Raw genomic sequence first — 14,681 nt, 5'->3', positions numbered from 1 at the left:
TTCTTCCCACTGTTAAGGAATGAGCTGAGAGAAGGGAATGAGAGAACTGTTCTAAAAGGGCTTAGGAATGCACCTGGCCCCTTGGAAGACCTGGATAACTGTGTGCCTTACTAACAGAAAGGCGCGGCGTGGGCATCAGAAATCCCTGGGCTCAGTGACCAGGAAGATGTTAACAACCTCTTTGAGGCCCAGTTTCCTCTTCTGTAAAGTGAGGCTAACAGCCACTCTCCAGAGTCACTGTGAGGAAGAAATGCGACAAGGTCTTCCCATCCTATGTAACTTAGTCCCTCTCAGCCACTAAGTTACATATGTGACAGTAGCTAGGAAGACAATGTTCTTAATATAGGGCTACACTTCTTCAGACTGTTCTTGTATTTGTCGATACACTCTTTTATTCAGAAGCCCACTGCAGCCCCGTCCAGGCTGAACTGTCACTAACTCTGAACTACGCAAACAGGAATTGAGGGAGATTTACTGTGTTCAATTCTTTGCAGTGGGGTAAGGATGCCACCTTTAGCTCAGGGGTTCTACACCAGTTCAGTTTTGAAAATGTTCCCAACTGTAACACCTTTCCTATCAAGCTGTATTTACTGGACAGAGCACTGAAGTGGGAGCCAGAGCAGCTGGATTCTGATCCCAGCTCTTCTCTATGTGCTGTGTGTCCTCAGCAAGTCATTCCTGCCCTCTGAGCCTCGGTGTCCTCCTCTGCAACTAAAGAACGTGGAGAAAAATGATCCTTCCGGTGCTTGGCAGCTTTAATATTCTGAAACTTCTGTGCCCAAGAAGACCTCAGAAATGATACGGGACCTCAGCATTTACTGAGTTTTCTGATCTATAAAACAGGGAGAATAATAAGTGAGCCAACCTATGCCATGCCCATAGCGTAGTGACGGCCACAACTAAGCCCTCAGTATGTATGACTAATAATGGTAGGGTGTTGTAAGATCGATTTCTCTCTCTCTCTCCTCTCTCTCTCATCTAATTATCCCACTTGATAAACAAAGAAATAGAACTCACTCAAAGACATTAAGGAATTTCCCCAAAGCTCCCTCAGCAGATGAACAGAAGTGATGGGGTGACCCCCTGGAGGTGACGAAAGTGAGAACCTACCCTCAAAGGAATCGCTTCAACTCATACTGGTGAAAAGGCCCCCGAGGGCCCAGCTCAACTCCACTGCTGCAGTCGTCAAACGGGTACTTTCACCTCCCTCCCTGAAGGACTCTATGTCTAAAGGACCCCCCTCATTAAAACACCTTGTGAAAAGCACCCTTCCATGAATGAGAGAAGGGAGGCACAAGCTGGAACTTTAAAAAAATAAAATAAAATAAAGACGCTGTGGCTCTGACCCCGCCTCACTCCTAGCAGCAACTTCCTGGTCTCTGGGGGGGACCCTCCCCTAGGAGGTGAAGCTGAGGGTACCAACAGAGGAAGAAGTATTTTTACCCTGGTGCTTTGGACAAAGGGAATGAGCTCACTCTAGCTGGGACAACAGTGAGTAGACTGGAATTTCCGGAGGCAATTTCAGTTTCCAAGCTATTTCAGATTTAGCCCTCCATTTTGTGCAATTTCACAGCCAATGCTTGCTTGCTTTTTCAGAAACTCCCCTTGAGGGGGCGCTCTGTCTACTGGCCCTGGCTCCCTATAAAGGGCCAGGCCAAGCTGCAGAAGATCCCTGCAGAGGATCCTGAGACAGCACCTGCAGCTGCCACAGCTCCTGCCTGCAAGTACCATGAAGGCCTCCGTAGCTGCCCTCTCTGTCATCCTCACTGCTGCTGCCCTCTGTGTTCCTGCCTCTGCCTCCCCATGTAAGTTCAGGTCCTGGCCACATAGCCCATGGCGTCAGTTGACCTTCTGCCTAAAATGCCCAACTCATCCTGCGGGGTCAGACTTCGCTCTCTTTCCCACTGTAGCATTTATACCATCTGAACAGCATTATTTACATTCTTATGGACTGTTTTACCCAAATGTCCTGTTGATCCTGATAGATCTCTAAGCTGCTTTATGTCAGGGACCCCACACACACACACACACACACACACACCTCAGCTTTTCTGTGTCTCCAAGGTCCATACCCCTGACCCTGCAGGTGTTCACTGAGTGGGGGCTGATGCTGGGAATATTAGTAAACTTGAAAAGCAACTGACCCTGCCTAGGAAGGGAGCACATCCTAAGAGCTGCGGGCCGGGGGTTATGGTGCAGAGGGAAGGATATAAGTTTAGCTCAGGTATTAGATGGGAGGTTGGGGAGATTCTGTCAGGCTTCTGTTGGAATCCCCGCTCTGCCACTGTGTGTCCGTGGTCAAGTGACTTTATCTCTCATGCCTCAGTTTCTGCCAATGTGGATAAAAGACCTTTCAAGATAAATCATGTCAAGTACCCAGCACAGCGCCCAGTGTCACTGGCACTCAATAAAGAGATCTTCCTGTTTTTTGTTCTCCCAGATGCCTCAGACACCACCCCTTGCTGCTTTGCCTACATCTCCCGGTCACTGCCCCGCACCCACATCAAGGAATACTTCTACACCAGCAGCAAGTGCTCCAACTTAGCAGTCGTGTGAGTCTCAGCCCCATGGATTCCTGGGGTGGGGGGTCACCTCGGGCTCCCAGAGCTAGTCCTCCCTCAGAAGCCCTCTGAGAAGCTGCCCACCCACTCCTACCTATTCTCCAGCTACTTAAATCACTACAGCTCCTCCATCTCTAGCCTCAGAGTCCCTGTCTGTAATGTAAAATGACTAGACAGGCATCCTTGGAGGATCCTGCCCATTCCAACAGACTAGGTCCCTAGGACTCACTCTGCCAGTGTGGCTTTCACTTGAACACTGCTTTCTAGTTGAGAACCCTAAAGTCTCCCATATTCCACACTCAGTCAAATCCACCTAAACCTCAGAGGAATTAGTAAGGAGCAGTCCAGAGGTCAGGGCCCTACTTGCAGTCAAATACAACAAAACAAAACCTATCCATCTGAGAAGAAAATGAGATTCACCTTTAAATATGCAAGCCAATATATTTGGAAAAATAGAGTAGCCCTCACTACGTAGAAAGTGTCAGATGTCTCATGTGGATGATCTGTACATTCCACATAACTGCCCTCTCGGTATGCACAATTCTTTTCATGACTTGGGTGATAAAAGTGAGACTCAAGGAGATTTGTTGATTTATCAGGGCTGCTCAGTAAGTGAGGGATGGAGCCTATTTCTGGAGCCTTCTCTTTCTATTGTATAACAGGTTCATTAGTGACAGTTGGTTAAGAAATTTAAAATGATAGAGAGTTAAAGAACAAAAGGAAGAAAGTGTCCAAAGGAAAGAGGAATTAGAGACAAGGAAGGTAAAAGGAGAAAAGTGATTTTAAAAGGAAAAAAAGATAAAATGGAAACAAAGGTAAACATGGAGGATAAGAGGGGCTGAAGGGAAGGGAGGGGAAAGGATTGGGGAATAAAAGAGGAATCAAAATATATCACATACGGGTACAAATTCCCTATGATGAATGTGATCATTATGTATATCTAAATTGTACCAATAAACTAAACTAAATAAAATAAAAATAAAAATTTTTAAAAGGGTGCAATTAAGAAGTTTTCTATAAAAAGGATGAAATTTTTAATCCAAACATTTTCATGACATTTTAAAAGTTATAGGTATTCAGAGATGAACTTGGGCCCTGATTAATCATTCAAAGTATAGTGGCAATATTTAGCATTACTTTTTTTTTCAGTACTGGGGATTGAACCCAGACCTTCTCATTGAGCTATATCCAGTGCCTCCCCTTTTCTTTCTCTCTCTCTCTCTCTCTCTCTCTCTCTCTCTCTCTCTCTCTCTCTCTCTCTCTCTGTCTTTTATTTTGAGACAAATTCGTGCTAAGTCACTAAATTGCGCAGTCTGGGCTCAAACTTGCCATCCTCCTGCCTCAGCCTCTCAGAGTTCTGGGTTTATGGGTATTCACCACCATTCTAGCCTACTAACTTCATTCCTAGAAATAAATATTTTCTAAAGGGAAATATCCTCCCATGAGCACCTATTATGGGCAGACAAAAATGAATAAAACCACCATTACACTCACAGTCTAATAAGAGTAGTCAGGCAGACACAGCAATAACTAGAGCACCCTGCAAAAGAACATTACAGGGGGCTGGGGATTTAGCTCAGCGGCAAAGCGCCTGCCTGGCAAGCGCAACGTCGTGAGTTCGGTTCCCGGTACCAGAGAAAAACAAAACAAACAACAACAAAAAAAAATTACAAAAGGAAGAGAGAGAGCACATCCAACTTTAGAGGTGAGGAGAGGGGATTTAGAAGAGGTTGCTGCAACAGGTGCTTTGTGACAGAGAACCGGACTGGCAGAGAAAAACGTGTGGGTGGAGTTTACTAAGCAAAGAATGTCTCCAGGATTCTACTTTGGTTTGTATGGAACATTATGCAGGAAAGCACAGAGGGCTTTGCAGGAAAATTCAGCAAAAGGACAAAGCTCTCAAGTGTAAAATGAACTGGAACAAGGAAATCCTAGAAAATAGGGGTCCAGTTAAGAGGCTGCCATAGTTACCCACATGTGTAGTACTGGGGGCTCAATGGTACCTGGAGGAGAGACAAGAGTGAGGCCTCCTAAGAGGTGGGATTTTCCAGAGCAAGGGAGAGAGGGGGCGAGGCTACACGAGGTTTCAGGCCACGTGGCTGTGGCAGCGTGAAACATCATAAACCTGAGGATAAATCGTGTTTAAAGGGGAGAAGCCAGATCTAGAGTTAGAGGCCCACCTGTGCTACTTAATGAGACCCTTCTCAGAAAAGAAGGAGGTGAAGGAGGAGGAGGAAGAGGAGGAGGAGGAAGCCCCAAAGGTGCCTCCAAAACACCCCTGTGGAAATGATGTTTTCTTGTAAGAGGAAGGGCCTTCTAGTAATAAAGATACAAGGTTGCATCATCTTGCTGAGCACTGGCTCTAGCGTTATCTTGCCATGTTAGAACCCCAGCTATGCCACTTGGTAAGTTTGGGACTCTCACTCACCCACTCTGAGCCTCAATTTCCTCATGCAAAGTTGGATAACAGAAGCACTTCTCTCACTGGGTCACAGAGGAAATAATAAAATGCTTACATTATTCCTTGGCACATAATAGGTATGAAATAAATGCTAACTTATGATCATCATCATATAAATGTCTTATTATATACATAGAAGTGATAGGTGCAACTTAGATAACATTCATATATTTATTCATCCACTTACTGGATAAACATTCATTAAGCATGATTAGCAGGCTTAGGTCCAGAGACCTGGGAAAGAACACAGAAAAGAGAAAAGGCAAAGCTGGTGTGGTGGTTCACATCTATAATCCCTGTATTCTGGGAGGCTGAGTCAGGATCACAAATTTGAGGTCATCCTGGAACTCTGTGGAGACTCTGTCTCAAAAAACCAAGAGGGGGAGGGAGAGGGAAGGAGGCAGAGAGAGGAAGCTGTGGAGACTGTCTCAAAAAAAACAAGACAAAATGGGAAAGGGAGAGAGGGAAAAAGAGAGAGAAGGAAGGAAGGAGAGAGGGAGGGAGGAAGAGAGGGAGAGGTTGATTCGAGAGAGAAAGACCTGAGAAAAAAAGATTTGAGAAGCCTACTCTTAAGGAGCAGGTAGAAAGAGGGAATTCAGGCAAGTGGGAAGGAAGACTTGACAAGGACAATCTGTCCTTCAGTACCATATGCTGCAGGAAGGAGGAAATGCAAGTGGAGCAATTCTCATCTCAGGTGTTGGTTTCCTGGGCTTCGACTCCCTGGCTATAGACCAAGGGTGCTAAGGAGAGAGGATAGCCACTCTTAGGACAGGGTCTATGTCAGAAGCTCCTACAGCCTTCCAAAAATAAAAATAAAAATAAATAAATTTTTTTTAAAACACTAGGAGGCACCAGAGCCCTTCTGATCCCTTTCTCATCTCTGCACACCATGGTGGGAGAAAGACAGTCAAACAGCTCTCACAAATGATCCGGTGCCTCTGTGCAGCCTAGGAAAGTGAAAGCAGCTACGTGAAAGTAAACACTGTCCATGTGAGGGCTGCAATGGCGATCGGGAACTCCTCATTCTCACCAGGCAACCTATGCCTTCACTTTGCCTGAAAAGATTTACTGTCAAGGATGGACTTAAGAATGGTTAAGGGGATATATTTTGTGCTATTTTACCACAATTCTTTTAGAGTTCATTTAAATGCTATTAGGTGTGGAATCAGAGCTACACAGCTTAGTGTCTTTGATGGACGCTGTTACATGCATAAAGAATGAAAATATCAAACCAAGGATGTCGTATTTTAAATAAGTTGTTTAAATGAGATGAGTATATAGATCCCAGAACACATTTGAGCATATACACCGATATAGCATATACACCATATACACCAATATATATACACCAATACAGAGATTACATTTATTTTTATTTTTTTGAGACAGAATCTCACTATGTAGTTCAGGCTTGCCTTGAATTCAGTATGTAGCCCAGATTGAATTTGAACTCACAGAGCTGGGGATATAGCTCAGTGACACAAATGCCTGCCTGGCAAGTGCAAGGTCCTAAGTTTGAGTCCCAGTACCAAAAAAAAAAAAAAATCTGTACTCACAGTAATCCTCCTGCCTCAGCCTCTCAAGTACTGGGATTATAAGTGTATACTATCATACTCAGCTTATATTTTTAAAAATATGATCGTAATTTAAAAACAAAGGCTGAACTGTAAATTCCCTGTGCTGTGAGGAATATATAATTCCTTTATCAGGCCATATAATAATGTTGTATACTTTGTACCTCAGTGGAATTTCAAAAATAAATTTCTAGACAGCTGCACAATAACTAGCTTTCTTCCCATGAGAGCCTTTAAAATATTTAATCTGATATTCTAACTTAAGCAAAATGAATGATCAATTTTAAAAAATAATAATGTGTATGAAACACATTGTAAAAAAAAAAGCTAAGGGCTAGGGATATAGCTCAGTGGCACAAGCGCCTGCTTGGCAAGTGCAAAGTCGTGAGTTCGATGCCTGGTACCAAAAAAAAGAAGAAGCCAAAATGAGAAAGGCACAGTAGGCAGGGCTAAAGCCTGAAGTAATGTGTTGATGGCAGCACTGTTGCTATCCAGCCTCCTGATCTCCCCTAGACAGAACCAGTGTCCCAGGAGACAAGCGGGGAAGCAGCTGACTGACCCTTGTGACTCCCAATTTTTAATATTTCCTAGGCTGTAAAGCTCTTTCTCCATCAATACCTGTAGAGATAAGGCCTCTAACTCTCAGGGGCCTCCACATTCTGGCTGGTAAATTGGTGGAAATGCTTTATTACTGCCAACATTTCAGGGCCTTTGACCTCTGTGGGCCACGGTCTAGTACCAGGACCTTTGATTTCATATTGCTCCAGTCACCTGAATGCAGAAATTTCACAGCATTCTAATAATAACAATACACGGAGAGTGCTTTTCCAAATTTCTTCATATATATCTGATTTGAGCTTCACAACAGTTGTGCAAAATAGGAGTTCCAGCCACAGCTTCAAGGATAGCAAACAGGCTGAGAGGTGAAAGGCCCTCAGTGATTTGTCCACAGTGATCCAACTAACAAGCAGTGAAACCAGGGCTCAAGTTCATCTCCTTTCATTCATCCACCCATGTATTCATGTGTTGAGTGTCTATTCTGTGCCAGGCACAGAACTGTCTAAAGCCAAGTCATATGTTCCTTTAATTTCTCGTCACCCACTTACTCAGCCAGTGCAGTTCCTAGAGGCTATCTTTTCTCTGTGCAATTTTTTTTTTTTTGAGACAGAGTCTCCAAGAATTCTCTATATAACTTAAACTGGCCTTGAACTCAGTATCCTCTTGCCTGGTCACCCAAGTATTGGGATTACAGATACCTGGCTCCTTCTCTCTGCATCTTGAGCACCTGGCACAGGGCATGGAGCAGGGAAAGCCTGAGTGGTTAAGCTTCAGATCCCCTTCAAATTCCAGGCTGCAAGTGTTTGTGTGGAGGTTAAAATGCACACAATTTTTGACTCTCACTTAAAGCTTTTATTTACTTATATATGTATTTATTTGGTACCAAGATTCAAACTCAGGACCTTGCGCTTACCAGGCAGGTGCTTGTGCTGCTGAGCTATATCCTCAGCCCCAAAGCCTTTAGATTCAATAGAAATAATGTTTTCCCCTAAAAAGAAATAAAACCTTAAGGAGCTCTGAATGTGTCCCTCCCCAGTACCACCATTTCCCTTATACCTCAGTCTCCCAAACCGGCTGTTCCAGTGCTAACAGGTCTCAACTTCTCTCCTACAGATTTGTTACCCGAAAGAACCGCCAGGTGTGTGCCAACCCAGAGAAGAAGTGGGTTCGAGAGTATATCAACTTTTTGGAGATGAGCTAGGAGAGGAAGCAGCCTGAACTTGACCTTGTGGAAACTGCTGCTGCTTGCTGTAGTCTTAACCAACTTAGGAAGCTTTTCCTCAATCCCTACTCTCATTCATCCTTGGGAGGGCATGGATTCTATCACAAGGCAGCAATGGTAATATCTTCTCCTACTTGAAGCCTAAAAGAGTGGTTAAGGTCCTGCCTTGGCCATGCGCAATCTCTAGGCTCCCAGCTTCAGGCCTCTCATCTTGCCCATGGCTCAGTGACCAGGAAGGAAGTCAGCATGTCTTTCAAGGCAAAGACGCAAGGCTAGGCTCCCGTAAGAATTACCAATGGCCAATGTGCCCATCTCCAGCCCTCACAGTGACTGACTGGCCAACATTAGAAATCAGCTTTTCATTAAAATTCTCAGTGCAATTACCATCTGGCTCCTGGTTCGATTTCCTCCTTGGGAACCCTTCTTTCCCACGAACATTGATAAACACATAGAGGCTCAGGCTTGCATGCATCTGGTGTCCACTCTAGATTTGGGACTCGTGGGCCTACCCAGTGATCAGGGTTAGGAACAAAAGCTCTCTGAGGAGGGGACAAGGCAGAGTAGGTAAAGTAACTAATGATTTTTCCACAGGCAGCAGGAGAGGGAGAGGATAGTCACTATGCCCCACTCCCTGCAGTCCCCAAGAGTTTATCTATCTCCTTGCCACAGTGTCTTCATTTCCTCAGATCTCGTTTGTCCTTTCCACCTTAGCCTATCCTACACCTTATCCCCACTGGGTTTCTTCGACCCCATCTTTGCCCCAGGACAGATTTAATGGCAATTCTAAAGGTCTTGGGTCTTTCAAATAAGAATGAGGCATTCTGTGGTTTTTCACAACTGCACTAGCACCTTTTAGGTGGGAGTAGTCCAACTTTTCCATCTATGTATGACTTTGTGTGAACATATACTGACAACAGATATGGTCATAACTGTATGTATCATTAACTAAGCACATACTATATGGCAAAACACTGGCTTGGCCTCTTACATTCACCATCCTGTTTTATCCTTATAAGCTGATGAGGTAGGTACTATTGCAATGGTAAGCAGAAACACCAAAACAACACCCAGGATTTGGAGGCAGGTTTATTTACATCATCAGGCACTGATCAGGATCATTCCCAAAACATCAGGCCCTGATCTCTGCTGGTCTAGGGCTTATATGGGATAAGCAAGCAGGAAGTACAGAGGCAGAATGGCTTGTCAGTTGGGAATTAGTTTATACAATCTGCATCACAGTGACCAGCTATGGATCACAGTGACCAACTCTAAGAGAACTAAAGCCAGGCCTGGTGGCGCACTCGGGAGACTGAGACAGGAGGATTGTTGCAAGTTCAAGACCAGCCTGGGCTACAAAGTGAGCTCCTGGCCAACCTGGACTGCATAGTGAGACCCTGCCTCAAAAAGAAAAAAAAAAGATCTTGAGAACCAAAGCGGCTGGAACTGGAACAGGAACCTGGGCAACTAACAAACTGTACTAGCTGCAGGGGGCGGGGAGGAGCATTTTCTGCCACATTATTTATACTGTTTCTCTTTACTTAGCGAGTGGTATATTATTTGCCCAAAACCCCATAGCTAAAAAAGGGCAGGAGAGAAGTGTTTAAATTAAGACTTAAATGGGCTGGGGATTTAGCTTAGCGGCACAGCGCCTGCCTGGCCATCACAAGGTTGTGAGTTCGATTCCCAGTACCAGAAAAAAAAAAAAAAACCACTTAAAGCCACTAGGCCTAATAATACCAAACCCAAACTTTATTTCCCATCTTTAATTTGCAAATTTTCAAACTTATATATATTTACAAGAATACACCTATATACTCTTTATCCAGATTCAAGTATTAACATTTTACCATATTTATCTCTCTCTGTGTGTCAGTGCATGTGTATGGGGTGATATACACATTTTTTCTGAATCATTTGAAAGTTGCAGATGTGATATCACATCAACCCTAACCCTGCATAACCACAAAATGGGTAACACACTCAGGAAACTTAACAAAGACCCAATATTACTTTCTAATATGCAATCCATTATCAAATTCCCCCAAATGCCTCAAAAATTTCCTTTATAGCTATTTTTTAAAATCAGAATCCAATTAAGTGTACACATTAAATTTCACTGTCATTTCTTTTTAGTGTCCTTTAACATACTTTTTCTCTTTGAGACTTCGATTTTTTTAGGAGTTCAGAACAGATTTTTGTCAAATGCTTCTTTATTTGGCTTTACCTAATTATTTCCTCATAATTATACTGAGGTTAAGCACTTTTGGTAGGAATACCATTTGGGTGGTGTTGTCTTTCCCGGTGCATCACATCAAAGCACCTTACGTCAGCTCACTGGGGATGTGAAGCTGATTTAGTGACCCATATACTCTTGTTACCATAAGCTGCCTGCCAGGCACTGTGCTAGGCACTGAAGGTGGAGTAGGGAGACCACAACTGAGAGGTGAATAACCACAAGTCACAGTGTTCACCTTCAGGGAACTCATAGTCCAGTGAGGGTGATGGCCCTAGGCACACATAAACATGATAGGCACTTAAGGGAAACAGCTGTACATGGGGAGAGGGGGCTATACCACTGAGGCAGGGACAGGGAGCATGGGGAAGAAAGGAAACTTCAGAGATGAAATTATATCTCTATGGAGTTTGAAAGATTTTAGTCCACAGTTCAACAGGTAGGAAGGGAAAGCACTGACAGGCAGGGAATAGCACATGCAAAAGTAGGTGTAAAAAGCAGCTCCTTACCATACATACAGTCTCTTGCTGCCAGAGGGCGTGTGCGTGTAAAAGGGGCTTTCCCATTCCCTGCCAGTTTCTTTGACGAATCCTAAGAAAAACCCAAATGCTCTGACTTCTTTTTTAATGCCTTGCCACAACTCTGTAATTAGCCAAACAAGCATGACCATCCCACTTTTTCAGATAAAGAAAGTAAAGCTCAGAGATGTAAAGCTACCAGATTGGTTCCCAGGCCAGTAGAGGCCAGAGGTGGGGCTCAAGAACGGAACTTGGGTGTTCTATTTACCAAGGTGATCTGGTTGTTCAGCACTTGGAAGCTTCTACCTTCAGAAGTCTGTTCACCTCACTGGTCCCTCTTACACCAGAGAACGCGCCTTCTCTAGCTGTGTGCCTTCTTCCCCACAGCCCTAAACTACCTATTGCCCAGGTTCCCTCTTGCCCCACCAGGAGAAGATGGCCTATGAAAAATCAGTTGACATGTTTGAAATCTCCAGGTCAATGTTCATGTATCCATGGCTGGAATATCCAGACAGGGCCAAAGGTAAGGACGGAATGGGCAGGAATGGAGCCGGGACAGAGGTCTGTAAAAGCAAGGCTACCTGGCTCCCAATCCCAGGCAACGAGCTGAGCGAGTTCAGCAAATGCTTACAGCAGGCCTTGGACACATTGATGTTCCACAGCCCTCAAGATAAGTCTCCATCCCCTCAGCAGGACTTACAGGGTCCTCTTAAATTAAGACATCTGTCTCCCCAGCTTCTGCTCCGACACTCGCACCCTGACCTGCACCCCAACTCTCACACCTCCAAGTGTTTGCATAAGATGTTCCTGCGCCTAGTGCTCTTTCCCCTTATCTATCTGGCTAACTCCTGCCTGTACTGAGACTTGACTTGTATATTATGTGTCTGGGAAACCTTCCCTCATCCTCCCAGCCAGGTTAGCTGCCTCTCTGGAATGCTATCTTTATCTATCTCCACATTTGCTCCCTCTGTTAGTCACTAAGAAACAGGTCTCACCAATGGTTCTCAAAACATGGTCCCAGAAGCAGCAGCAGCAGCAGCACTGTTAGAAATGTAAACAATCAGAGCCTACCCCAAATGCAATGAATTAGATGCTTATGGGATAAGTCCCAGAAATCTGTGTTTTAACAAGCTCTCCAGGTGATGTTACTGCATATTTAAGTTTGAGAAACTGAACAAGAACAATGGTTTTTATCCCAGCTAGATATCTGAATCTTCTGGAGCTCTTTCTAACACGCCTAGGCCCTATCCTCATAGAATCTGATTCTACTCATCTGATGCAGAGCTTTGGGAACATTCAAAGTTCCCCAAAATAATTCTAATATGCAGGCAAGGTTGAGAATACCTGCCAGACCCGTGCTGCTTACATTTCAACTATATAGGAATGACCTGGGGATCTTGTTCCTGTGAAGACCCTGACTCGGTAGGTCTGAGATGATGCCTGAGGCAGCATTTCTGGGACACTCCCTGGCTCTGGCATTGCTACTTTTCTACAGATCACAGCAGCAGGGCACTAGAAGACTATGAGATCTTTAAGGGCCTTACTTATCTCCTTGGTACCTGGTAAAATGCCTGGGATTAATACCCAATGCTGAATAGATGAATGCCTAAATGAGTGATCCTTTAACTCACCTTGTATCTGCTATCTTATTTGTATCACACATATACTCTTACCCCTCTTGCCAGAATTCAGAAAAGTCATGGCTCCTGTTCACCTGCCTTTGTCCTGCTACAAGGTAAGACCTCTACTTAAAAACTATGTCAACATAGGAGGGCCAACTCACAGAATCCTGAGGCCACCATTAATTTTGTGTGAGCTTGGACAAGTCACATTCTCTAAGCCTCAGGAGCTTCCACTGTCACAGGCTGGCCCCTGCCTGTCCCTCTTATATAAGAAATTCTGCAAGGCCTGGGCTACACAGGGACAACTACCAATGGGATTATTAGCACCATTTAACAGATGAGAAGACTGGTAGAGTGAAATAACTTCTTGCCCAGGTTACATAACAGGTTAAGTGGTATCTATGACGTTAGCCAGAATAAGAGGCTAAAGATTGTCTCATCTCACCCTCTCAACCCTCCACTCCCCCTCCTCTGACTCCCAACACTCAGGTAAGGGCCTAGGGAATCCTGATATCTCTGCCACTTTTACCCCTAGATGCCAAAGGAAGAGCTTCCCCTAAGTCCAGACTTTTGGAGGCAGCACCCAAGCAAGCCACACTCAGTCCCTTACTGCTACTCCAAGAAACCTGAGATCTACACACACTGGCATACCCTGTATGACCAGCGAAAGGAACGAGAGGCCCAGAAAATGTTACTGAAAATGAGAGGCCATCATCCTAAGTATGCTCTGTCCACCTCCAGATTCTCCAAATCTTCGTGAAAAAGAGGAAGGGCAAGGGAGGGGTCAGGAAGGGGGCCCCTGTCAGTTCACAGGTCCAAGGGCAGACCCTGGGGTAGAAGGGCAGCTTGGTTAGGGGTTAGATTCTATCACTGAGCCTTCCTGTGCCTTACTCTGGTCCTATCTCTGATCTGGGCTGAGGTCCTGTGGCAGGGATAGAGCAATGACCGAGGAGAGAAGAAACAAGGGGACAGATGCTTCCTGTACAATTTTTCACACAGGGACCTCAAAGATAGTAGTCAAAAATTCCGTCTCCCAATGAGCAAGTTGATTACAAAATCTCAGGTGGGATCTGGGACCTTAGAGCCTACCAGGGATCATCTGAAGTGGCAAAGATTAAAGGTCAGGACCATGGCGGGAAGGAGCATGAGGAGACTCCCTACCTGTGGGTGCCTTTACCTTAAGTTCACACCAACCTTCAGCCTTAATCCCTCCCTCCAAAACCTGGGGCAAGGGGCGGGGGATCAGATTGGCTGAGCTCTCTTCAGTTTGAAGTTTTATATTTCTTTTTTTCTTTGTACTGGCTGCCTTGGATGGGTAGGAGCTCACAAAAACCTTGGAATCTCCTAGAGAAAATGATCAGTTCTATGCAACACAGGTGAGAACCAGCAAAGACAGAGAAGGGCAGTTACACCTAGGAGCTGGCCCAGCTGGAAAGAAACAAGAAGCTAGAGTGGTGGGAACAAGGACAGTGTTCTAAATATAAACTCCAGCTGTGTCTGGGGGATGTTAACTCCTGGGGTCCTTTCCACGCTCTCTTCCCTTCCCTTTACCCCTCTTTCTGCAGGCTCTGGGGTATCTTGGCATCAGTGAAGAGTTTATTATGAAGGCACTATGGCAGGTGGTAAGTCTGGGGGCTGCGTGAAGTTTAGGAAAGATGGAATCTGAGTCTGAAGTGTGTAGAGGGTGGCACGTAGGCACAAGATCAGACTCCCCAGGGTGCCAAACTGATAGGTCAGAGCCAGTGAGGAAAAAGCCACCAGCCTGAGGCATAGCCCCAATTCATGTTCTTGGCCTCTTTAAAGACTAGCTGGAGATTGTGAAAAAAGGAAAATCAAAATATATCATGTAGCCGGGTGTGGTGGTGCACGCCTGTAATCCTAGCACTTGGGAGGCTGAGGCAGGAGGATGGTGGCAAGTTCAAGGCCAGCCTG

General features: G+C 44.9%; 2 protein-coding genes across 3 annotated transcripts in view; both read left to right on the top strand.

Annotated features, from left to right (window-relative positions):
* The first annotated feature begins 1,399 nt into the window (after positions 1 to 1,399).
* Ccl5 (chemokine (C-C motif) ligand 5) lies at positions 1,400 to 8,760 on the top strand. Its single transcript, XM_005402897.2, has 4 exons — positions 1,400 to 1,491; positions 1,597 to 1,805; positions 2,441 to 2,552; positions 8,268 to 8,760. The coding sequence occupies exons 2-4, from the start codon at positions 1,730 to 1,732 to the stop codon at positions 8,353 to 8,355; spliced, it is 276 nt and encodes a 91-aa protein (XP_005402954.1). The 5' UTR covers positions 1,400 to 1,491; positions 1,597 to 1,729; the 3' UTR covers positions 8,356 to 8,760.
* A 2,672-nt stretch (positions 8,761 to 11,432) lies between these two features.
* Positions 11,433 to 14,681, top strand: part of Heatr9 (HEAT repeat containing 9) — an 11,951-nt gene continuing 8,702 nt past the window's right edge. For both annotated transcript variants that reach the window (XM_005402895.2, XM_005402893.2), the window contains exons 1-6: positions 11,433 to 11,650; positions 12,813 to 12,862; positions 13,285 to 13,469; positions 13,749 to 13,869; positions 14,069 to 14,125; positions 14,315 to 14,371. In XM_005402895.2, coding sequence (XP_005402952.1) covers positions 11,563 to 11,650; positions 12,813 to 12,862; positions 13,285 to 13,469; positions 13,749 to 13,869; positions 14,069 to 14,125; positions 14,315 to 14,371 — 558 coding nt within the window. In that variant the 5' untranslated portion in view covers positions 11,433 to 11,562. The remainder of the gene's footprint in view (positions 11,651 to 12,812; positions 12,863 to 13,284; positions 13,470 to 13,748; positions 13,870 to 14,068; positions 14,126 to 14,314; positions 14,372 to 14,681) is intronic.

Source organism: Chinchilla lanigera, unplaced genomic scaffold, assembly GCF_000276665.1.
Source record: "Chinchilla lanigera isolate Chin_1 unplaced genomic scaffold, ChiLan1.0 scaffold00080, whole genome shotgun sequence".
Classification (NCBI taxonomy): domain Eukaryota; kingdom Metazoa; phylum Chordata; class Mammalia; order Rodentia; family Chinchillidae; genus Chinchilla; species Chinchilla lanigera.
Note: the sequence above shows the minus strand (reverse complement) of the source record. Positions and strands in the feature narration are given on the sequence as shown.